Below are 25,581 nucleotides of genomic sequence, written 5' to 3' on the forward strand. Positions count from 1 at the left end.
AGCCAGTCTGTAAGGACTTCAGGTGACATCTAGGATCATAGATTGTTCTATAAAGATGGAAGGGATTTTAAAGTTTATTTAGGCCAGCCCCATCCTTTTACAAATAGGAAAACTGAGATAGGAGCCATGAAGTTATTGGAATGTCACACAGAGAATAAATGGCAGACCTAGGATTTGAACCCAGATCCTGTGAGTCCTATTCTTTCTTTCTGATACCCCATGATGCTTGGCTCACACCAGGGCATACCTGAAAAAATCCTTGGATTGGAGCCTGAATACTTAAGAATGGTGCAGTAGAATGAGCCACATTCCTGAATTGCTATCTTGGTGGGCGGGTGGGGCAGAATACCCTGGCTGAGGAAGTCATGCACATAAATCAGGAAAACAGTTAACCTACTTAAAACAAGACTGAGACACTTATCTGAACAACCACTAGAGTGGCCTACATTCAAACAATGAATATGCTAATTATGATTCCTATCTTTTCTCCTCTGCTTTCTCTTCTCTTTAACTGTTCCTGATTGCTACCTTAACCTAATTGTACAAGATTGCATATAGCTTCTAAACCCCTTATGTTAGGTCTAAGAAGAACCTAAAGATGTTACTGTTCTAGTCTGGAAATTAGGTATAATTTCCATGTTATTGATGAAAAAGACAAGATACAAGTTTTAGTGACTTGCCCAATGATCTGTCGTTGTTCAGTCATTTCATTTCTGTCCCACTCTTTGTGACTTCATTTGTGATTTTCTTGGCAAAGATACTGGAGTGAGTTGTCATTTTCTACTCCAATTCGTTATATAGATGAGGAAACTGAGGTCAACAGGATTAATTGACTTGTCCAGGGTCACACAACTTATAAGTATCTGATGCAAATTTGAACTCAGGAAGGTGTCTTCCTTACTTGAGATCCAGGGCTCAATATATCTTAAGTCTAGGAAGGGGCTAAAGCTGTTACATGTTCTGGTCCCTACCTAGATTATTTCCATGTTATCAATGAAGCTGACAAGGCATAGAGAAATTTAATTATCTGCTCAATGACACACAGCTGATAAAAATACACATCAAAAAAATACCTCAAACTTGGCCACTTAACTGACTTGGGCGACTTGTTAACGTTCCCTGGGCTTTGGTTTCCATACCTGTAATATGAAGAGTCTGAACTAGATGGCCTCTAAAATCCCTTTAGCATTGAATCTGTGATTCTGTGACTCAATTGATTATTCATTAATGTTTAACTAACCTTTACTCCAATAAGGATAAATTAATAAGATTTTGTAATTTGGAGAAAAATAGCTAAGACCAGGCAATAGGTACTTTGGCATCCCTTTTGTGATGACTCTACAGTCTACTGTATAATATCTTCTATTTTACCACGTATGGTGGTGCCACAGAGCAGTGCTTCCAAACAGGGTTTCTATTTATTCAAGCTTTATGCTGTCTTAAGTCTCTATAGTTTATCTTTCACAATCCTGCTCTGCTCATCTTTCTACTACCCTGGGTACAAAACACTTTCCTTTTTGACTTTCCATTATCCACTTGATTCCTCCTCAGTTCCTATTTCTTGCTCTGATCTATTTGGATACCACCCTTTATGATCAACTTCCATCCCTCATAGTTTCATTCATTCATCAAACATTTATTATGCTCCTTGAAGCTAGTGATTATCTTGCTTGCTTGTCTTTGTATCTTTTACCTAATATAGTGTCTGGCTTATAATGGAGTAAGTATTTCATAAATGAATTTTGATTCCTTGATTTCCTAAGGTAACAAGGTTTTGTTCTCTGCCCTGAAGGAAGAACACCAAATGGAGATGAAGCCCTGTTTCCTTCTCTCATAAAACTCCTCAGTAATGTTTAAGTTCTCATATTTCTCTAGGTCTGTATGATCCCATGTTTCCAATATGCTACTCTTCAATCTTAAATAGTAATCACCATCAGCCTTCTCCACTTCTATTCCTGAGACATCTTAAAACTGTTGAAGGAAATCAAGAAATTCTATCGGCTAGATTCACTAGAAATGTTGCCAACTAACTTGATGTTTTCATTCCCTTGAATCAAGTATTTTATTCCTCTCTCTCTCACTGATTCTGTCTTGCATTCACTGTAGCAGTCATTCCATATACATTTTTGTTGTCATCTCTCTAAGCAGATGACCTTGTCTCTTGCTTTACTAAATCTACTTTGAAGATGACATGGAACTCCCTTGGTTCTTCCTCTTTATACCTCAGAATCTCTATGTGCCTTTTATCTTTCCAACTTCCCTCTGATCTCAGAGGAGGATGTGGCCTTTTTCTTTTCCAAGGATAACCAATGCCCTTGCACTTCTGATCCCATCCAGTATTGTCTTCCCCCCAAAATGACTCCATTCATCATCCCTACAGTCTTATCTTTTATCTCTCCCTCTATGCTGGGTTTTTCCACTTTGCCTTTAAATATGTTCAATCTCCCTTATCCTAAACAACAACAAAAACCTCTGCAATTCCATGCCTCCAATCTCCTGACTTTATCACCCTCTTAAATGTTCTCTCTTCTACTGACAATCTTTCTGAAAAAAAAAGTAATTTATTCCTGCCACCTTCATTTTCTATTCACTCACCAATTCCCTGTAATCTGACTTCTATCCCTAACAGTCTGAAAACTATCTTTCCTGTTACCATCAGTGCTTCCTATTTGCAAGTTCAATGGCATCTCCTTAGATCACATCCTTGACATTTTTGTAAGATTTTACATCATAGATTACCACCTCTTACTTCCTCCCCAATTTTCTCTCCTCCCTTAGCTTCCATGGTACTAAAGTTTCCCCAATTCATTTTCAGTCTCTGACATGCCTTCATGATTTGTCCTTTCTTCTCTCCCTCTCTAAAACAAGTTGTATCTCTCTTTTTTTTCCATTGTTTCCCCTGAATATACTTATTTGCTCCTGTGGTTTCAATTATCACATCTATGTGGACAACTCCCAAATCTATCATGCCAAATCCAAACCTCTCTAGACTTTTTTCCTAGTCCCAGTTTTGCTTGGATGTCCTGCTGATACCAGTCTCAACTTGCTCCCAAATGAACTAATTATTCCCCATCCCTGCCAAATCCTGCCCTACTTCTCTCAACATCCATATTTCTCTTTATGCCATCTATTCTCCTATTCATTCAGATTTGAAAATTGCAAGTCACTTTTGACTCTGCCCACCCTCTGTATCTACCTATTGTCCAATTAGTTGTTAATTCTTGCCAGTTTTACCTACCATTAAAAGATTCAGTGACTCCTCACTGCCCAGCAAACAAAATGCAAACCTCTTAGTCTATCTTGAAGAGTCCCCATAACCTGACTCCAACTTATTTTTTTCAACCTTTTGTGGACTCTGTACTCCAATCAAATGGGATCCCTCTCTTTTACTAGCTCTTTCCTGCCTTCAAGCATTTTCCCAGGCCAGTCTCCTTGTCTGGAGAAAGCTGACCCATGTCTGCCATGATCCTTCTGTCCAAAATCCTTAATCTTCCTTTCCTTCAGTGGCAATAGCAATTCAAAGATATATAACAGTGCCAATAATGCTCCCTCTCTCTTTGACTTATGTGTAGAAGTCAAGTCATCAAGAATTTATTAAGTACCTAAGTACTTACACCATATTAAATATTGGGGAAACAAAGGGGAAAGGGATAGTCTCTGTTGTCTAGGAGAAATTTAAGCTGTAATGCATTTTCAGGGGTTTTTAATATAAATCCCTATTTTGTAGATAAGGAAATTGAGGTCCAAGAAGGTCAAATTATTTTAATAATATTGGGAACATAGAAAGTTTTGAATAAATGAATGCTGATTTGTTGATGTGACTGTGAATCATGGAATACACAATCTTTCAATAATCAAAATTGCAAAAGGGTATACGTAGACTGTAACATATTACCCTTAATGACTTGATATAATAAATGATATTTTTTTTAGGTTTGGACTTTTGATTTTATCTGTAAATGAGGAATTGTCTGACGTGGAGACTCCCATGACTGACATTGCTTGGCAACTTATGTATTACTTACAGTATGAAAATTCTGTCTGGGGCCCTACACAGCTTAATTTTTTTGCCCATATAACTAGCATACATGAAATATAGGACTCAGATCCAGGTCTCTGATTCGAGTCGTATGCAAAAAATTCACCATGTTGTTTCTTGGCCTTGATGATCTCATTAAGGAAATTAATGAGGAGGAATCATCTCATGGATATGATAAGAGATGGACAATGTGAGTGCTATACAACTATTCTCCCACAATCAAAACACCTAGAGAAAGACCAGTGAATGGGTTCTCTATGGAAAAGGCAGTTGGATCCAATGGAAATATTGATTTAGAGTCAGAAGACTTCAGTCTGAACCCTGGAATTGTTACTTGTCTGATCTTGGACAAATTCATTTAAATTTCCTGGGTCTTTGTTTCCTCTTCTTTAAAATTAGGAATTTGGACTATATGACCTCCAAGATCCCTTCCAACTTCAGATCTATGATCCTATGAATTATGGAAGGAAATAGGCAAAAATAACCAAGAATGAAAAAGCCTGGATGGATTTTGTATCACTGTTGGAAGTCATCTCATACATATACCTCCATGGTGAGGCACTGGAATAGCAAAAATTACTCCTAGGAATTAATTAGATCTTCTTCCCTTCCTTTCTAGAGATGAGAGGGAAGGGGGAATTCTTTTCTAGAGAAGATTTTAAAAATATAAGTCAAATCAATCAGAAGTCTTTAAGTGTTTATTATGTACCAGACATGGGACCAAGCAGTGTAAGCCTTAGCTTACTGAAATCTTTGCTCATGGGATCATTTATAACTCAAGCAATGAGATAAAATTGAAACTGAAAAAGAAGACTATTTTACTACTTTTCTTTTTTTAACCAGGAAAAATCCTACTGGCAGAAGAAAATATCCCTTTTGGTTCATAAGCAAACATCAGCTACATTAGGTTTTCTTTTTTTTTTCAATAGCCCCAGTGTCTCTATGGTCAAGAACAGAGTCAAAAGAATTCAAATATCATGATGCTCAATCACTTTTTAGAAAGCTGAACTAAACTTTCAAAGCCAATAGAAACTGTATTGTATACCTGTTAAAGTCTAGATTCTTCATGTGTGAATAAAATAAAATGATGTATTGCCTGTAGTTTGAAGAGGGTTATGGCATGAAACTCAGGCATAGGCAAAAAGGAGAGAGCTGAGAACATTACAAGATGAAGGATGCCTCTTTTCTCAAGAGTACATGTTTTCCTTTTAGCAATAGAAACTTGATATATGAAATATCATAAATGATGGTGAATGTTCACCTTATTATCAGTGTGAGTGTATATATTACATACAGAGAGGCACACACATGGAATCATACCAAGAATTTGGTGAAGCCATATTGGAATCCCAAGAGGTGCTTCACTAAATGGGCTGTACAGAATGAGTTGAGCTAATGTTACCAGTCTATGCCTTATTAGGACAAAATATGAAAGCAATCATAGTATGCAGGGTATGAACTTACCGTTCCTGTCGTGCCCAAGGAAAGATGGTTCATCTGTTGCGTCAGGGGGCCCATCATGCTTGCTGGCTGCATTGACATAGTGTGGTCCATTGTTGGTGTTATCACAGCACCCTACAAACACACATCATTGCTATCTCAAAATATGCTCCAAAAACAGGGAGAAATTGTGTTTCTCAAATACAAACAATATCCTCTAAAAGCTTGTCATGTCAAATGTGTATGCATCCTACAGACAAGAAAAATAAAGGCATCTGATATTTCTACTTCTAATGAGGCCATTTTGTGCTTGTTCTAATTATATATCATCACTGACTTCATTGCTTCTGACAAAATAATGCCCATGATTTGTCCATAGTAAGTGTGTAACTATATGTTGAAAAATGCCTGCCATTTACATTTTCCGAACTCTATGTGGAATAGACTGACCCACAGACACTGTACGTTTTCCCTACAGGCTTCCTAGACATTCAAAACCTTCAACATCTGAGAAACTTGAGCTCCAATGGCAATTATCTCAGCTTTCCTGCTATCGAACAAGGGTCTTAAATTATGACATTTTCCCCATGATTAAACTTGACTAGCTGTTGACAGTCAGTGTCAGCTCCCATTGAACAAAGAAGACTAACATAGATCTAGTCCATCAAGAGATTTCTTTGCTCAAGGGCATGAGTTAAAAGCAAATATAAAAGATCTGGGCAGTGGAGCTCCTGTTGTCTATTGGCCACTCCCTCACATTCGTCAAACTTTTCCCATGCCTTTGACTTGAGCAGACAAAAAGATAGAACTATATTTGATGCTGTTCAATGCTTGGATGAGACAAATGTTACAGGAAGTCAATTTGCCTTCATTCAAGTGCTTTGGATGCTCAATTCCTAGCATATACCTTTTAGATAATTCCCAGGCTACCTACCGCTCGCTCATTTGGGAGGTGCTCAATAAACATTTCAGGATTGAGGTATTCGTCTGTCAATAACTGGCTATAAAGAATTGTGATTTCTTCAATGGGGTCCTTACCCCACTGATGCAAAGTGCAAACTTTCTTGGATGATTTTCTTTTTTTTGGTTGGTTGCTGTGATTGAAAAATTCATCAGCTCAGAGCTGTCCTTCTGGTAATGAGCTCAGCTAGGCTGCTCCTCAAACAACAGACATCCAATCTATTCCCTGGTCTATCCCTGAAACATTTTTCTTTAAAATTTTAAAATATTTTTCACTGGTCTTTATTCCTTATGTTTAGAATGTAATCCATCCTTAACTCAACTATTTAGAACCTAGAGTCCCTTTAAGGCTCAACTCAAGCACCACCTGATATATATATATATATATATATATATTCCCCTTCCTGCCCCAATTCCTCATTTGCTAACTATCTCTCTGAATAATCTTTTATCTTTTTTATATCATGCAATATGTACATATTGTCTTTACCCCCTTCCCCTCAATCCAGATCACCAATCCCTCAGTTTAATAAATAGTTATAGCTTGATTGATGGGGGAAAGGTCTTTAGTGAAAGCAAAAAAATCTATACATTCCTAAATTGATATAGTAGAAAAAGATGCTAGAGATCATTTAGAGCTAGTGCTACATTTCTCAGGTGAAGAAACTGGGGCAGTAGTTCATAATTTCTTTGTGATAGTATTATTGATGTATTTACTTCTTACTAAATAGTCATACAAATAAATAACTTATTTTCCCACTTACTTTACTCTTTCTCCATAAAAGAATATGGGCCTATTATCACACCACAATAAGCAATTTGGCAGAGAATAAGCCAGGACAGATGAATGTGGGTGGCAGTCTCAAAACACAAAACAATTACCATAAGCAAATGTCTCCTGAAAAGCTTTTGCTTAAGACTGTGGGTTTGTCACCATGTTTTCCATACCAAAGCCCCCTCCTTTGGCTGACACAGAATTAGCTTCCCACTCTGCCTTTTCTTTACTTTAAAAAAAAAAGGTACAAATTCTCTTGGTCTTTCACTGTCTTGGTCTCTGTCTCTCTCCTTCTCTCTTTTTACTCTCTTCCTTTTTCTTTCTCTCTTCTTCCTTCTTCCTCTGTCTCTTTCCCTTCCTCTCCCTCTTGCTTTCTTCTCATATCCATCTCTCTGTCTCTCCCACAAAGTCACATGCATATTATACATACATGTACACAGACATATAAATATACATATGTATGCATTGCATGTATACATTTATAAACAATTATGTGAATAAAATTATCCAAGTAAAGTTCCTTAAGAACTTTCTCTTAAAACTTTTGAGCATGACATTATATATCTATCACTAATTATATATACAGAACATACATACTATATATACACACATATATGCACATCACACATATTATATATACATATACTACATGTATACATATACACACATGCATATCACATAAATTATATATACATACATACATACATATATGAGCATATATGTATATTTAATTAGAAGCTGTGTAAACAGGACATTTTGCTCAGTTGGCATGGAAGGAAAAAGATCTTGGAATCTGGCCCATCTTGAGGACATCTTGAAGGCAAATAGGAAGATAGCTGTCTTGGTACTTCTGGAGATCTAGTTGGGGCCACCATTAGGCAGGTAGCCTGGGCCCGGTCCAAGACTGGTCTATATGTCTTTCACAGTCTAGGAAGGGTATTAAGCTAGAATTACATCTATCTGAAAATTTCAAGTATCTCTGGTCTAGGTTCAGAATGAAAGCTGCTTCCTTGATCGCTCCTAAGAGGGAAGGAACTCCTTCACTTTGGCACTTCGAACATGGATCTTTAGGAAGACCAGATTGCTAGCTGATAGACTGGAGTGTGGAGAGAATTGAGGCAGAGAAACCAACCAGAAGACTATTGCAATAGTCTAGTCAAGAGGAAATAAGAGTCTACCCTCCAAATAGTGGCAGTATCAGAGGAGAGGATAGAGATGTTTCTGAGATATATTAAGAAGGTAGAATCAACAGGACTTGGAAACTGATGTGCTATGGAGAGTGAAATCGAGTTTAAAATGACATTGAATCTGGGTGATCAGGAGCATGTTGATGCTCTTTATAATAAAGGGGAAATTAAGAAGAGAGGAGGGTTTGGGGAAAATGAGAATGATATCTTATTTTGGATGTTTGAGTTTGAGTTGTCTACAGAAGAGGAGGTTTGAGATGTCCAGTAATCAGTTGGATATAAGAGATTGTCAGAAGCAATAGAGTAGAGATAGGAACAATCAGCTATAGAAATAATTAAAATCCAAGTGAGCTAATGAGATCAATTTAATTAACATAGAGGGGAAAGAGGATAGAGCTCAGGATAGAGCCTGGAGGACATCCATGGTTAGGAATTTCAACCTGTATGGAAATCCAGCAAAGGAGACTAAGGGAATGTGGTCAGACAAATAAGAGGAGCAGGACTAAACATCCAGAAACACAACAAAAACGAAAATCATTGAGAGAAAGAATATGCTCACTATCTTTGAGAGCTTGTTCTATACATTGACAATTGGCAATTTGAGTGGCATTTCCACATTGAATTAATCTATATTGAATTAATTTATTTTAAAGTCATCTATTCCATCCCACCTTTTCTTTAACAGCTTCTACACACAATAAATAGGGATTGTTCAATACTTATCTTTATAACTCCAGTTCCTGAGGAAAATTAGAGCTAATAAATACTTGCTGATAGAGGTATAGAGGTAGCATGACTACCAGGATAGAGTCCTTAACAAGTTACTTAACCTTGGATAGATAGGGTTGTAATAGAGGGTCTCTGAGGTTTCTTTTAGTCTATAGTCCTATGATTAAATGAAGAGGAAGATATTCTGAGGTAGATATTTAGAAGACAGAATTTTAAAGGTGTGATATGTATTGATATCTTTTGTGTTGACATCACCTTCACTGTCTAATGTACGTCTTCCCCTTCTCCTACTCAGCCAGTCATCCCTGGGATAAAAGATTTAAAAAGAAAAAAAAAATGGTTTTATAAAGCATCCTATGGCTCTTGATGGTACAGTAAATATCCTACCCCAGAAATGCTAATTGTTCATACCAGTGATGGGCAAACTTTTTAAAGAGGGGGCCAAAGGAAAGGAAATGCTCCTCTGTCAGTGTGTTTCTAAGGCAACTCTTTTGAAGTTTCATTGTACTGTATCCTACTTATTGTAGTCATCAGATTAGGAATAATGTCCTGAAGTGAGATAGAACATTTCAGGGGGCCTCATCTGGCCCATGGGCTGTAGTTTGCCCATCACTGGTTTAGACCCAGATTTGAGGAATATGAGCAAAAGAAATCAAATTCACTGTGCCAGAGATGGTAAGTATTCATACTTCGAGTTAGAAAGAGGAGAAACTAAAACAAGTCCCTCTATTGAGAGGCCTGCAAGAATCTCAGGGATCATCTAGTCCAAGCCTTTCATTTTATAGCTAAAGAAACTGGGGGATTCAGAGAGGTGACAAAGATAATAAGTGGCAGAGCCAGGATTTTAAACCCAGGTCTTCTAATTTCAAATCTAATCTTATTTATCCTGGACTCTGCTCTATCTCCAATCTAACACATCATGATTGAGAACAGGTTGAAGAATGATATTCTTCAGTCTTTGACATTTCTAAACATCCAAAACTTTTTCCATGCTAATTTGAGAACTCAGACATCAGGGTCTTTCAGCACATGTTTGGTTCCCATTCTAATGGGATCCATTTCTTAGTCGGTTAACATCCTTTTTGCAAAGTACTACATAGAGTGTGTGCAGTGACTGGTCTTCCTCTCAAGCTTCTTTCCTCTTTAAGCTAGAAGTAAATACTGTGCAAAATGACTGTTACGAGAAGGATGCAGCATCATCTTAACTTGGGCACCAGAAAGTGTAATCTCATGTTATGAATCCTGCCAGGAATCAGTCCTCCCCTTAACTATACCCTCCCCCCCAAATAATAATTAAAAAAAGGCATTTTTGCATCATTTTAATCCCTAGTTGGCTGGAAATTTCAGGGTTGTTTTTGAATCTGGGACTTGGGCGTTATTCTTGGAATAAATATCCCTGGAGACTCCCCAAAACATTTCATTTATAAAAACCTACAAAGATAACACAAATCTAATCAGGCTGATCTGGCAGCACAAAGGAACACTATTCAGAGAGAAAGCCAAAAATTGTGTTGGGTAAGAAGGCTCTTTTTCCCTTTCTCACCCCCCCCCCCCCCCCCCCCCTCTTTCTTCCCTCCCTCCCTCCTTTCCTGTCTTTCTCTTCTCTCTATTGTTTTCATTTAAGCCATCTCTGTTTCTTCCTTTGCCTCAGATTCCACCTCATTCCATATTGAGGTCCCTGACAGAATTGCCTATGAGATCCCATGTACAAAAATAACACACATGTGTATGTCAATATCACCTAGTTTGTCGATGGAGCTAAGCAATCAAATCCTGGTTGGCTAAAAAGAAAGGACCAACTGCTTGAAATGGAAATGAATTTGGGAGGCTCCCAAGGATGGGAGTTGCCTCTCAGAGAATCTACTGCAAAAGTGATGGTTGGGGACTCCGTTTGATTACAGATGCGACAGGCTGATGGCTGCTTCTGTGCATATACTAGAAACCTGACAATCAAAGGAGAAGAGTGGGAAGGGATTTGTCATAATTCTGTATTGTAAATAACAACACCAGGCACAGAGTGGAAACAATTTGGAAAAAACACTCCCTCTGCCAGCAGAACCATTTATCACAAATAATGAATAATAAAATAAGAGATCTTGGGGGAAAACATATTCATAGACTGGTTCAGGGAATGAAGTTAGGGAGTGCCCATAGATTAGTGAGAACATAAATTCCTTTAACAGTCTGGAGGAATAAAGAATTTGTAGAATCACAAGTATTTTGGAAAGGAAACCCTGGGGAAACAAATACATCCTCTTGACCATGATTTGTTAGAGCAGATCCCCTAGAGCAGGGGTCAGCAATGTATGGCTCTCGAACCATATCTGGCTCTTTTGAGGACCAGGTATGGCTCTTTCTGCTGGAGCCCTAAAGTCCTTTTTTTTTTTCCAGGCACTGTTACAGGAGCAGCACTGTGAGCACTGCACGGCTCTCACAAAATTAAATTTCAAAAAATTAAAAAATTTAAAAAAAGTCGTTTATGACTCTCATGGCCAAAAAGGTTGCCGACCCCTGCTCTAGAGCAATCGAAGGTTAGAAACACCTAGGACAAAAATTATTCAATTCATCTCAGTTCAGCAAACACTTATTAGACACCTACTGTGTGCTAGGTATTGGGGGCAGAAAAGACAAAAGTGAAAGTAAACAAAGCATATCCCTTCCCCAAAGGAATTTATATTCTAAGGTGAATGCATATGTATCTATAATATATAAACATTTTTTAAAAATACAGCATAATTTGGAGAGGGAAAGAATGCTAATAACTAGAGTAATCAGGAACATCTTCCTAGTATTTCCCCATCCTTAATTCACCAAAGTTTACACAATCTTTGGAGGAATCTCATAGGGGAAAAAATAAACTTAATTAAGGAAATGCCATCTGGTTGTTAGGTCAGTACCAGGTCCCCCAACCATAATTGTTTTTTATAGGCATGCTGTCAAAACTATTCCTGCCCAATGAGTCAGAGTTACCCAAAACAGAATGTTTAGTGTCAAATGTTGCCGTTACTTTAAGGGTGATTCGGTTTACTTGAAAAATATAGAATGTGCTCTCTGACTGGGCTCTCTTGGCAAAAGGCAAGTCAAAAGGAAACAGATTTTTCATTTTAGCTTCTCCGGATATCTGGATTTGCTCACAGCCTCACATACCATAATCCTGCAATAGAGCCTGGGAACCCACTGGAGAATCAGGGAGGCCTGGAGGCTGGTCTTCACCATCTCTTGTAAAACCAAATTAGGGAAGCCCAAAAGATGGACTGCAGACAGAGCTGGCACACTTTTGATAAAGACAATTTTAACCTACTTTGGGAAAAATCTCCCAAGATCATTATATAAAGAGCAGACTTCTTTGATTCATAGCCAGAAGACCCCAGAGTTATTAGGTTTCTGCCAATAGCTGAAACATTTTTTTTTTCAATTCAGAGGCAATCTGTATTTACTTTCTCAATAGAAATTAAGATAAAAAGCAAAGTCAATGATATCCAGGCAATAACATCCTGGCTCCTTTCTTAAGGTGTAGGACTGCGCCTTATTCTATTGAAGTACAATGTTAATTTCTGAACATAGACTATAATAAAAAGGAATATCTTGAATTATATACTCTTCTGGAGTGTAGACCTTTTGAAAGCAAGAAATTTAGCTTCTGTCTTTGTGCTTAGTATAGTATTTGGATCTTAAAAAAAAAGAAGCTTGATTGAATTATTTTTATGGTGGAAGAATTTAATTGGATCGGCCCATGTTGTAAATATTAGAAGTGATCAACTGGTATAGTGGAAAAAAAAAGATGAATGTGAAGTGTGAGGATATGGGTTCAAATTCCTAGTTTTCCTGCTTTCTACTAAGATTATTTATCAAACCATTGAGGCACTTAAGATACTTTATTTCCTTTTTTGTAAAATGGAGGGCAGAGAGGATTGAACTATATTATCTAGAATGTCTCCTTTGGGTCTAGATTTGTGTTTAAGATTATAGAGACGTGCTTTGTCTGTTTAGTTCATGTCAAATGGCCTCCAGTTCTAGCTCAGCAGCCAATCAAAAATCTGCTTCTTCATCTCTTGGTTGTATGTGTACAAAGAAGGCTTTGTTCACATGCTCCAGTCGGGGCCCTTCCATAAGCCCAATCATGCCTTCTGGAAGCACAAGGGCTGTCAACAGTCCTGGGAAGCCATGAATGCTCTGGGGACAACCGTTCATCGGCCAAGTCCTTCTTAAGCTAAGAACGGGGCAACCCAGGCAATACCGAAAACATTTTAATAGCAATGGTAATGGCATGAAAATTCAGAATGGCGACTATGAATCATCATTCATTTGGTGAATTGTCTTATTTTCTAGGCAAATGGGATGACTAGCTGATCCCCAAACAGTCTTCATGCTTCATGCCTTTGCAGAGGCTGTCTCTGAGGTCTGGTACACACTTTCCCCCTCAAGTTTGCCTTCTTTTCCTTCAAGCCTTCAAGGCTCAGCATTCAGCTCAGTTACGTTGCCAAAGAGAAACCTTTGCAGACTCCCCCAGGATTCCTTACCAATTTTTGTGTATTTTTTTTGTCTATACACACATTTTATCTAACCCTCTCCCAAGAACTATTCCACATTTGCCTTTGTTTCCCCAGGCTATGATTGGGTTGTTGTTGTCTGATCCTATCTGACTCTTGGTGACTCCCATTTGTTTTGTTTTGTTTTTACACAGATATATTCTCTTTTCCAGCTCATTTTAAAAAGAAGGAAACTGAAGTAAACAGGATTAAGTGACCTGCCCAGGGTCTCATGGCCTGTGTCTAAGGCCAGATTTGAAGCCATAAAGATGAACCTTTCTAATTCCAGACCCAGCAGTCTATTCACTACAACATTTAGCTGGCCTGCTTGGATTAGACGAGGAATACTTTCCTCAATTCCAAAGAGTTTTGCCAGGGGTAAGGAGGTAAGTGACTTGCTCAGTCATGTAACCAATAAGAGCCAGAGACATGATTTAAACTTGGGTCTTCCTCAATTCAATACTGTTATATTTTTAGCATTTAATTATATCAGGCTGTCATATTCTCTAATTGCTTCCTGTGATCCTATAAATTCCTTTTGGGTTGCCCTCTTTTGTATAGGAGAATATCTATGCAGGACCCACAATGATTTCTCAGTAAATAAATTCAGAATTAAAATTTCAAGTCAATATCTGAAGAAAAATTAAAGTTGGTCAATTAAATGAAAAAAGAAACTAAACATGGACTCTTATCATAGAACCTTATATTCAAATATAAGCCCAGAGCTAGGGTCTGGTGGCTCTGTAGGGGAATGGAAATGGGTAGGGTTGGGGTTAGGGGGATTAAGATTGATAGTAATTTAAATAAAACATAGTACCTATCCTCTCAGGGAACATATAATTGAAGGAGAGGATAAGACACAAATGTAGAAAGCTAAGTGTATAGAGCAGTGATGGTGAACCTATGGCAGGAGTGCCAAAGATGCAGAGAGATCTCAGTGGGCACATGTGCCATCCCCCTTCCATCCTACCAATCAGAGTTCATCACTAGAAAGGAAGAGGGATTTTGGCAGAGCTGATCCCTTCCCCTTCTCCACCATGCACAACAACATTTTTTTTCAATACCTGCCCCTCCACCCAGTAGCTCAATGGAAGTGCTTTCCCCCTCCCTTGTGTGGCTTAAAGAGTGGGGGGGTGGCCACATCCGGGACTCAGTGAGGGAGAGGGGCATGGCACATGGTCTCTGGGGGGGGTGGTGGAGATGGCATGTGGTCTGGGCGGGGTGGGGACTGGTACTCTGTCTCTAAAAGATTCACCATCACTGGTATAGATCAACCAACAANGGGTGGAGATGACATGTGGTCTGGGCGGGGTGGGGACTGGTACTCTGTCTCTAAAAGATTCACCATCACTGGTATAGATCAACCAACAAACATATTACATATTGAAAAAGGAATTTTGGTGTACTCCCACTTCTTATAGAGTTAAAAGTTTTCCATGATCCTGACTTCCCTGCACTTTCTTTGGAACCTAAATGAAAGTAAAGAAAGGTATTTTGCTATTTTGAACCCAAATTTAAATAACTTATCATACAATTTGGTAGAATGTTTAGTCTTCTGGGTTCTAGTTCAGTTTTAAAACCACAGATGCTTTGTTGGCTCTGATGTACTCTAAATAAAAACCCAAATATAGAAATCCTTTACCAAAAGCTGGTGAAGTTCACTTGGCATCATATATACTCTAAATGTCAGCAGAGAAATTCTGTGTAAAACACTGAGTCAATTGATATATTTAACATGTTCATTTATGCAAAATAAGAAATCTAATCAATTTAGCAGCCACTGTTGATTGACCAAAGCTGGAGAATGAAGTTGGCCTATCCTGAGACTCTCCATATGTATAAGAAAGACTTCAGCAGTCCTAATTTGTGTGTTATTTTCTTTCAAAAATAAATGTGGACCTCATTATTAGAAATATTGCTCCTTCTAGCTGGATTTTCTCCCTCTTACTTTTTAGGGATGGATGAATTTAGGGAGAGTTGAGACAGTGCTTCAGTTGATTTTAAGTACCTGAGTTGGTACAGCCAGTGACCACTGGGTGATGGAATTTCAGTGTCAGTGTCAAGACTGGGTAATGAATATGTTTACCCAACCTTGGGTTGGTTTAGGAAGTTATAGAAAATGTTTTAGCTTCTGAAACAATTAGCTATTATTACTACAATGAGAGTTCAAATCATACTAATCCTTTACTTTAACAGCTAAAATTAAACGAATCCTTAGTTGTAGGCTTTTAAGAAAAACAAGTTATTAACTGTAGGGGATTGGAGTATTAGAAAAAGGAAATGAAAACTAAATTAACTTTTTAAAGCACCTTGTTGAATTAAAAAAAAAAATAATCCCTGATTACAGATTGCTTATGCAGCTGTTAATAAGGGCTTTGGTTAATGGTCAAGGATCTGGTTACCTGATAGAGGCCTGATGGCTTAGAGACTAATGCTTGTGTTCCCATTGAAGTCTTCTCCTTATATTAGGTAGAAATGCACTTACAAATTCTTGTCATATTATACCTCCTTTTGGGAGAGAATGATGGAATCCTGGGCCCAGTTGAGCTTACTTGACATGAGAATACATGGCCTGCTGAATTCCAGCAAAAGAGAGGTCAGAGAAGTAGAGACAGAGGAAGAAAGAGAAGGAGAGGGGGACAGACAGACAGACAGAAGCAGAGACAGAGACAAAAGCTGAAACCAAAAGGGATGGAGAGAGAGAGACAAAGAGAGACATAGAGAAAAACAGATATTAAGAGATACACTACTAGAGTCTTCTCATCAGTCTTTCCTGCTTAAAATGAAGGAAATACAGAGTTGAGACTTTTGATGTTAAAAACAAGCTTCTTCAGAGTCACAATAGAGAAAATAAATTTCTATTATATTCAACTTGTGGAAGTCATTTGGAATGTGTAGATCTTGACTCTCAAAGTTTATTCAAATGGTCTAGCCAATGTTTATATATATATATAGATATATTTTTATCATATATATATATGTATATATATACACAAATAGTCAAATGTATATAAATACATTTCAAGTTTTTTGGGAGGGTGGGAGGCTGATGATATTAAACTTATTAAAGAGATTCCCATTGAATACATTTATTTATGATATAACTTTCCCCTTGTCACCTCCACCCATAAAGGAACTCCCGCATAATGAACCAATGGAAATAGCAGAAACCCTGCATTGAAGGAAGGAAATTCTTACTGGGAGAGCCAAGGACATCTGGGGAATGTACATTCATCAACCTCCACTTCTAAGTCCTTAACCATTGAGTAGTTTTCAGCTCAAGTGTCCGCCACCCACATCCATGTGCTCCATAAAAGCTGATGGGGTGCAGGGGGAAGGACTCTGGCTGAGTGCATGGAAGAAAAATTCTGCTCCAACCAAAGGACAACTCCCTCATGCCTTGACCCAATGACATATGGCTTTTTGACACAGCTGTATTGTACAATTCCAGAATCAGGTTGGAAGAGATTGCAATGGAAAGCAAGGTTGAAAACCATTACGCAATGATGTTTACCATATGACCAGACTAATCACACTATAACATTTCATTGCCTTTCAAACTTTTAAAGATACTCAGAGGAAAACCCAAGCATCTGCCCACCAAATAGTCAATCTGAAAAAAAAAAAAAGTTGGGAAGGAGAGGGGAGAAATACTCCCACCAAACTGAACTAATCATATCGCTCACTCCATTTCTTAAAAGTACATGTGCCATTTATACAAAAAAAAAATGGACAAGAGCTGATTTTCTTATTTTACATATCCAGAGGCAATCCAAAAGGGTACTGGGAAATTGTCTTCCCTACCAAGTTTCAGCTCAGAGAATATTTTTTACTGCTCAGTTATTAGCCTGAAAAATATGACTTCAGAGTAGAAATGCTGGCAGTACTAGAACTATTATATTGCTGGGTAAAACAGCTGTTGTAGGTTAATGGCATTGGAAGTAAATGGGGGAAGGGGATTACTCAGGGATCAGTAATGGGGTCCATGACCTTTAACTCCAGGACACAGCTTTCACTGAGGACCAGTCCAACCATCATGAAAAACCTCTTCTACCTGGCAGTGGTTCAGAGGTCATAAATGATGGATTGACTCCTTGAGTGGTGGGACCTTCTTGTCTAGCTCAGAAGTCCACCTGTCCTGCTAGCAGAATGTTTTCTCATTTAGGTAGCTCTGGCCCTTCTACCTCTACCAGGTGGGTTAAAGACAGTAATCTATAAGTGGCCTCTATGGAACAAATATTGATGAGAGAGCACTCAAGTTCCCACAGGAATACAGGCTCAATGTGATAAGTTGGAAAAGACTGCCTTGCCTTGGTTAATGGATAAAGGAAAAATATTTCCTCCATTTAAAAAAAAAATTAATTCATTTCTCTTTGAAGCTTCCATGGCCTGTCCATTTAACAGGTCTACCTTCTTGACACCTAATGTTTATTTCTCTGGCTATTGTGAGCCACACATTATTATGGGAAATGCCCTGCTTGACTCTAGCCGATCATTCCACTCTTATGCAATCACACTATATGCGAGATTAAGGGTTGAAAATTTCCCTCATGCATCACAGCCCTGTCCACTGCCACAAATCCCAAAGTGGCCCTTTCATTAGCTTTTGTAGATGCCATGCACTGTCTGCATAGCCATCTATCTATTCCTCTCAAATCTCTGTCACTGCCAGCTCATGGAAGAGGGAAAACTTACTTTATTCTCATCTACGGCAATCACTTTGGGTACTTCTAAGTAGATATTTGACTTAAAGGAATTCAAAAATGCATGTCAGAAGCAATATTTCAGGCCAGTCTTCTTCAGAATGATAAGGCAGGCAGATTTCCCAGCAGAGGGATGAATATTTATGGGTGCCAGGTTTTGTCTGTGGAAATGTTTGTCTGGCTTTCACTGGCACTGAGGAACTAAGAACTAAGAACCCAGCCCCTCATTAACCACTTTACCTTCAAAGAGCCCCCCAAATTCAGCTGCAATTGGTTCTCAAGGTCATTTTTTTTAAGACCCAGGAACCCTCAGGTCTGGAAAGCAATATCTCAGATTATGAGAAGAAAAGCAGAAATTCCCTAATAGAAAGAACAGAGGTGATACATAGAGAACAATTATGTTATTACTTTGTTAATGTGACATATATGTGTTTATGCATGTGTGTATCTATATGTATAGCAATATAAAGGGTATTCAATATATTTAACAAACACATATGGAACTGTAACATACATAAACATATATATATATATATATATACACACATATATGTATGTAGATAGGCAGATAGGTATATAGAGAGATGGATTAAAAGATAGATAGATGGATAGATAGATAGATAGACACACACATATATAAATCTTTGGCTAAATACATTTTATTTTTTAAAAGTTTTAATTTCTGTCTTAGTATCAATTTTTTTTAAATTTTTAAATGCTTAACTTCTGTGTATTGACTTATAGGTGGAAGATTGGTAAGGGTAGGCAATGGGGGTCAAGTGACTTGCCCAGGGTCACACAGCTGGGAAGTGTCTGAGGCCGGATTTGAACCTAGGACCTCCTGTCTCTAGGCCTGGCTCTCAATCCACTAAGCTACCCAGCTGCCCTTAGTATCAATTTTTAAGACAGAAAACAGGGGCTAGGTAGACAGGGTCTAAGTGACTTGCCCAAGATAACACAGCTAGGAAGTATCTGAGGCCACATTTGAACTCAAGTCCTTCTGATTCTAGGTCTAGTAATCTATACTCTATCCACTGAACCACCTAGCTGCCTATATATATATATATATATATATATATATACACACACACACACACACATATATATATATACTTCTTAAAAAAAGAAAAACTATACATAAAAATGCCAAGTTTTCTTATACTATCCTTTTTTTGTGTTATATTTTTGTACACTAAAATATTTGTGTTGGTTGGGGATTAAGATAATAATTAAAAATAAGAAAAAAGAAAAGAAGGAATCCTGGACTTTGAGTCAAAAGAGTAGGGTTCAAGTCCTTCCCACGAGTTACTTGATTTTTTCTAAGCTTAAATTTTTTCAGTCAAATAAAAGGGATAGTAACGCTTGTACTAGTACCTCAAAGTGCTATTGTGAGGAAAGCATGGAATATGAATGTATCATTATGTGCATATATATGTGTGTATACATATATATAGTTATGTGTGTATATATGTATATGTGTATATATGTATGTATATATGTATATATATAGTTGTATGTGTATGTGTGTGTGTGTGTATGTGTGTGTATACACACAGGATATCCCAAAAGTCTTAATGCCATTTTAAGCTTTGATAGCTTAAAATGATGCTAGGTCTTGTGGTTTGCATTATGTCCATATACAAATGGTATGTTAATTTGTGATTTCCATATTATGGGAGACTCTTGTCCAAGAGACTTCCCTCTAATAACGTGAATTGATAGATCATTGGCAACTTACAATTTCAGAGGATTACCTATTTAAATATAGTAGAAGTAGTCAAGTAAATAAGTTGATTATCATTTATTAAGTTCCTGTTATGTGCCAGGCATCATGCTAAATTCTGGGGAGACAAAGAAAAGAAAAAGAAAGGGACAGTTCCTATTTTCTAGGAGTTCACCATTAAATGGAGGAGATAAGATGGAAAAAATTATGGTTAAGCAAGATAAAGACAGGCTAAATTGGAGATAATTTTAGAAGGATGGCACTGACACTAAAAGGAATTGGGAAAGGTTTCCTGTAGAAGGTAGGGTTTTAGCTGGAACTTAACAGAAGCCAAGAAGTGGAGGATAGGGATAAAAAAGAGATAATTCCATGCATGGAAGACAGTCAGTGTAAATGCCTAGAGTCAGAAACTAGAATGTTTTGCTTGTGGGACAGCCAGGAGGCTATCATTGTGGTAAGTGGAGAAGAGTGTGGTTTAAGTAAACTAGAAAGGTAGGGGAAGCAGATTAAGAAGGGCTTTGATCACCAACCAGTATTTTCTATTTGATTGTGAATATTAGGATGTAACTCTTAATTGGTCATCTTTAAGGTCCATTCCTTTTCTGGAATCATGGAATTTAGAGATGGGAGATCACCTAAAGAAGTAACCCCCTCATTGTCATTTAAAGGTGAGGCAATCAGAATCAGAATATTAAAAAAAAAAAGCACCCAAGGTTAACACAACTAGAACCCAAAGAGGGATAAATGAGAAATTAGGACCTCCAAATCTACTGTTCTTCTTTTCCAAGTCATGGTATCTCATAATCTCTGGTTCTATGATAATAATTTGTTTAATTTTGAATTCGTATCCCCAGAGCTTTGTACAACATTTGACATGAAGGAAAAATGAATGCAATTCATTCATTCATTCATTCATTCATTCATTCATTCATTCATTCATTTGTTTATTCATTCATGGCAGCTAGAGTATATAGTAGATAAAGCACTGGGCTTGAGAGTTGGAAAGAACTGAATTCAAATCTATCCTTAGACATTTAACTAGCTGTGTGATCCTTACTTCACAATCTCTGCCTCAGTTTCCACAACTATAATAGAGAAAATAATAACCTCTACCTCTACAGGTTGTTGTGAGGATCAAATGGAATAATATTTGAAAAGTATTTAGCATCATGTCTGGTTCATAGTAGGCATTATATAAATGCTTGCTTTCTCCATTCAATTCAAATTGGGGAGAAGAGAGTAGAATTTGTATTATTGTTTCTGGCAGAAATGACTTTATTATAATTATTACTCTCACCATGATTATTATAATGATTTTATTTGCATAGCTCATTAAATACCCAGTGGACATGTATTTGTAGTTATTTTTCTTTAGGCTAAAAATCTGGTGGTTATGAAAAGCACCTTCAAAAACCCCTTGTGCATTGTTGCCAAAATATGACAGTTTCACAGATAAATCAGATGACTAATTAACATGTGTGAAGTCTCTCTACTTTCTGAGATGATAATTGGGTTGACTTTGATGTTCCTCAGTCTCCACATCTTTGCTCTTTCATATACTCTCCTTCTCTTCCCTCCATTCTTTTACACAGGTTCTCCCTTCTCCCATGTCTGGGATCGACACTCTTTTCAACGCTATCTCCTGAAGCCCTTAAAATTTCCTTCAAGGTTTCAGAAAGCTTTGTCTGATGCTCCTAGTTTTTAATGTTTTCTCTCCACTGAAATTCTCATGCAGTACTTTAACTCCTGGTATACTGTATACCTCTAGGAGAATATAAGCTCGTTGTGGGCAGGAACTGATTTTTTTTTTTTTTGTTAGATTTGTTACAATGTTAGATGCTTGTTATACTTCATATATTTGCCATCTCCTCCTCCCTTCCCCTCCCATGCTTGATTCTCCTGAAGTTTCTCCAAAGTAATACGTGTGTGTCAAAGTGTATCACAGCTTTGTCAGTCTCTTGGTTGATCATTGTGTCTCTATCCTACTATACCTAGTACAGTAAACGTCCAGAACTCAAATTTTTAAAAGAAAATAAATGTTAAAATTGTTTTCACATGTAACTGGGGGGAGAAGAACATATTATAAAATAAAATAGACTTGGAAGAAACCTTAAAGATCAAAATAAAAATAAAACATTCTTGGTTCTTTTCTTATAGTGTTATAGTCATCATTTGGCTCTCACCTCCACAGACCCAGTTAATCATTGGCTTATAACTTTATAATGAGATTAAGTTATTGTCTACTCTAAGGCAGCCAAAGTAGTATTTTTTATCTGAATAAATGTTCACTTGATTCTCAGTCCCACAAACCTATACCTAGTGATTTTTCTTATTGAAGTATTTCCTTTGGTTCCTGCATCTTCTGCATATGGCACTAACTTCACTTTCCTACCATATTTCTACCAGGACTTGTCACTAAATATTATTATTCTGGTCAATCATCTAAGCAAAACTCTCCATCTCTCCCTCCAAACAGCATCCTTTGCTTCAAGCCCAAGGCAAGTAGAGCTGTTCTGCATACACAAAATAATGGAGGATATTGTTTGCAGAAAGGACAGTAGCCAACTTCCAAATTATGAAGGTTAATTGTTTGTGAACTTAGTGATGAGATGTAAATTTCTTGATCCCAAAGGTCATTATCAGAGAATATTGAGCCTAGTTCCCTATTATAAAATTTAAAATGTGTGAAAATTAAATGTATTTATTGGATCAAAAGAGGTTATTATTTCAAAGGTCTAAAGGCAGAAGAATCTGTTACAACAAAATCTAAGTGTATCTTGGACACTAATGGATGGATGTACTTAAGAAATATTTTTCTATTGTTCACCCCTTTTCTCGATTTTAGCCAAGGCCATGATCTTGGCTAAATTGTTACATGTAACAAAATCGCTTTTAAAAATTCTTTTTGTGGACCTAATAAAGTATCTCAGACAGACTCTTCATTTTACAAATGATGAGGCTGAAACTAAGAAAGTCATCAATCAATACGCATTTATTAAATGCCTACTATTTGTCAGATATTGTGAAGGGTTACTTGACTAAGATAATACAACTAAGAGAAAAAAATTTTTAAATAATATACCAGATCCTTTCATTCCCAAATCCAATATTCTTTCCTTTGAACAAGTGAGCAGTAAAATTGTTTTTTATTTAAATATAGAACATTTTCTTTTCCATGATTTTACCATTTTCCTACCCACACTTTAATAGTCTAAAGCTATAGCTACATAGATTAATAATCTAAAAATTTTGCAAACCAGATGTTATATTTCATGTATTCTTTTTTTTTTTTTAATTCAGAAAGATTCTGAGTTACATGTGAATTGCTTTCTTTTTCTCAACTTATCTTTCTACCTCCTGGAGCTTCCTCTGCATATCTCTTCCTCATCAACATCAGATTCAGAATTGAGGATACATTTCATCCACAGGCATGAATCACAAACTCTCTACACTGTTAGAGATGACCTTTGTGAGTTACTACAGCTGAAAAAAAATCAAATTTCATATACTGCTAATATCAGGTTTATTTCTCCAAAACATCACTTTCATAGTGTCTCTCTCTCTGCTGCTCAGACATCTTGATGGTTTTTCATTTTCAACTGATGAAGGGCAAATAGAGATTGACTTAAGATCTTCTACGATCCGGCCAAAATCATCTTCCATTGTTTCCCCAAACTAACTTCCCCAACTCCAGTCAGAATGACCTACTCACTGCCTCTAAGATAAAGTACAAATTTGTCCCTTTGGCATTTACAGTCCTTCACAATCTGGCTCCAGATGAATCCTTCCGGACTCATTCTGTATTGTTTTTCCTGATGTACTCTATGTTCTGGCCAAACTTGCCTACATGCTGTTCCTACACTTCACATTCCACCTCCTGTGAATGTTTTTACATATACTGTTTCCCATTCCAGGAATTCGCTCTTTCTTTACCTCTTCTACTTGGCAAATATAACTTGGCGGGGGGTGAAGTGGTAGGGGGATGCCTGGCATGGGGATGGAGGTGAAAGCAGATGGAACCAGAGTAAATTAAAGTTATTGTAACCAAGGCTGGAGGGGCGCAACTACTGACTTAAAGGAAGTGTGTAATAAATACAGATGAGTAAATAAAAGCATAAATCTAACACCTGTAAACTTAACTGTGAATGAATTAAATTCTCCAACAAAATACAAGAGAATGATATAGTAGATAAGAAGAAATTAATACAATTTTAATCATTCCTTGATTACAAGAGGAAACACAACTTCTTGATTTTAAAATGGATAACATATTAACCAGTATAATCAGCATAAGAATATAGGAAATATTTTAAAAATAAAGACAAATTGAATTCCTTCTTTTAAGATTCAACTCAGATGATTTTCTACTAGGTTTTTGTTTGTTTGTTTGTTTGTTTGTTTGTTTGTTTGTTTTGTGATACCTCTCCAATTCCTAGCGCCTGGTACCATCCCATGTCTGAAACTACTTTGAACATGCCATGTTTTTACATATTTGGGTGCATGCTATGTCTTCTTGGTATAATTAAAAGTCCATGGGGAGAGGGAATATTTCATTTTAAAAAAATAATCTGTACCTAGCACATAGTAAAAATTTAATAAATGTTTGCTGAATTGAACTGAATACTTTGTATATTCCTCACTCTATACTTTCCATCTGGCAATTCCCGTTGCCTAGAAAGTTATTTCCCCTATTTAAATTCCATTTAGATTCTTTAAGAATTTCAAGATCAAGTTGTCTGGCTTTTTTCTTGAAGTTTCCTTCTTTTCTTAACCAAAAATGTTGTTGTCAGTGAATACTACCTAAAAATTAAAATGTCATGACTGCATATGTGTGTGTATATATATATATATATAATTGCTTGCCTTCTCAATAAGGGAGAGGGAGAGAGTTTGGAGCTCAAAAAAATTTTTTTAAATGTTAAAAATTGTTTTTACCTGTAACTGGAAAAAAATAAAAAGATTAGAAGGTAAATATTTATCTTGGCATGCAAGGACCTTCATAATGTTTCCAACTAACCTTTCCTAGATTATTCTTAATCTTTCTACCCACTCTACTTTTCCTCCAAATAAAGCTTCTATCTCTGTCTTAAAGTCACCATTCCATCTATAAGTTCTGGGAATATGTGAAGGCAGAACTACAAGCCTAGAATGCCCTCCTTCTCCATCTCCACTATTTAGAATAATTTTCTTCCTTCAAGGTTCAGCTCAATGTCATTTCTTCAATGAATGAAGTTTTCCTGATTGCCCCATCAGAATGTATTTTCTCATGCCTTAATTTTCCCAGAACATTCATAATTTCTATTTTGTACCTATTCTATTCTTTTTGTAATGGGTTTATCTATTTACATAACCTATCACCCCAGTAAAAAAGTTGAAAATTGTCATATATATATATATATATATATATATATATACAGAGAGAGAGGAAAAGAGAGAGAGAGGAGGGAGGGAGGGAGAGAAAGAGAGAGAGAGAGAGAGAGAGAGAGAGAGAGAGAG

At 37.0% G+C, this 25,581-nt stretch overlaps 1 protein-coding gene across 1 annotated transcript in view; it reads right to left on the minus strand.

Moving 5' to 3' along the window:
- RBMS3 (RNA binding motif single stranded interacting protein 3) overlaps positions 1 to 25,581 on the minus strand; it is a 755,361-nt gene that overhangs the window by 52,802 nt on the left and 676,978 nt on the right. Inside the window, exons 13-14 of the mRNA XM_044678877.1 lie at positions 10,995 to 11,015; positions 5,504 to 5,614 (exon numbers count right to left, since the gene is read on the minus strand). Coding sequence (XP_044534812.1) covers positions 5,504 to 5,614; positions 10,995 to 11,015 — 132 coding nt within the window. The remainder of the gene's footprint in view (positions 1 to 5,503; positions 5,615 to 10,994; positions 11,016 to 25,581) is intronic.

This window comes from Gracilinanus agilis, chromosome 5 (assembly GCF_016433145.1).
Source record: "Gracilinanus agilis isolate LMUSP501 chromosome 5, AgileGrace, whole genome shotgun sequence".
Lineage (NCBI taxonomy): Eukaryota > Metazoa > Chordata > Mammalia > Didelphimorphia > Didelphidae > Gracilinanus > Gracilinanus agilis.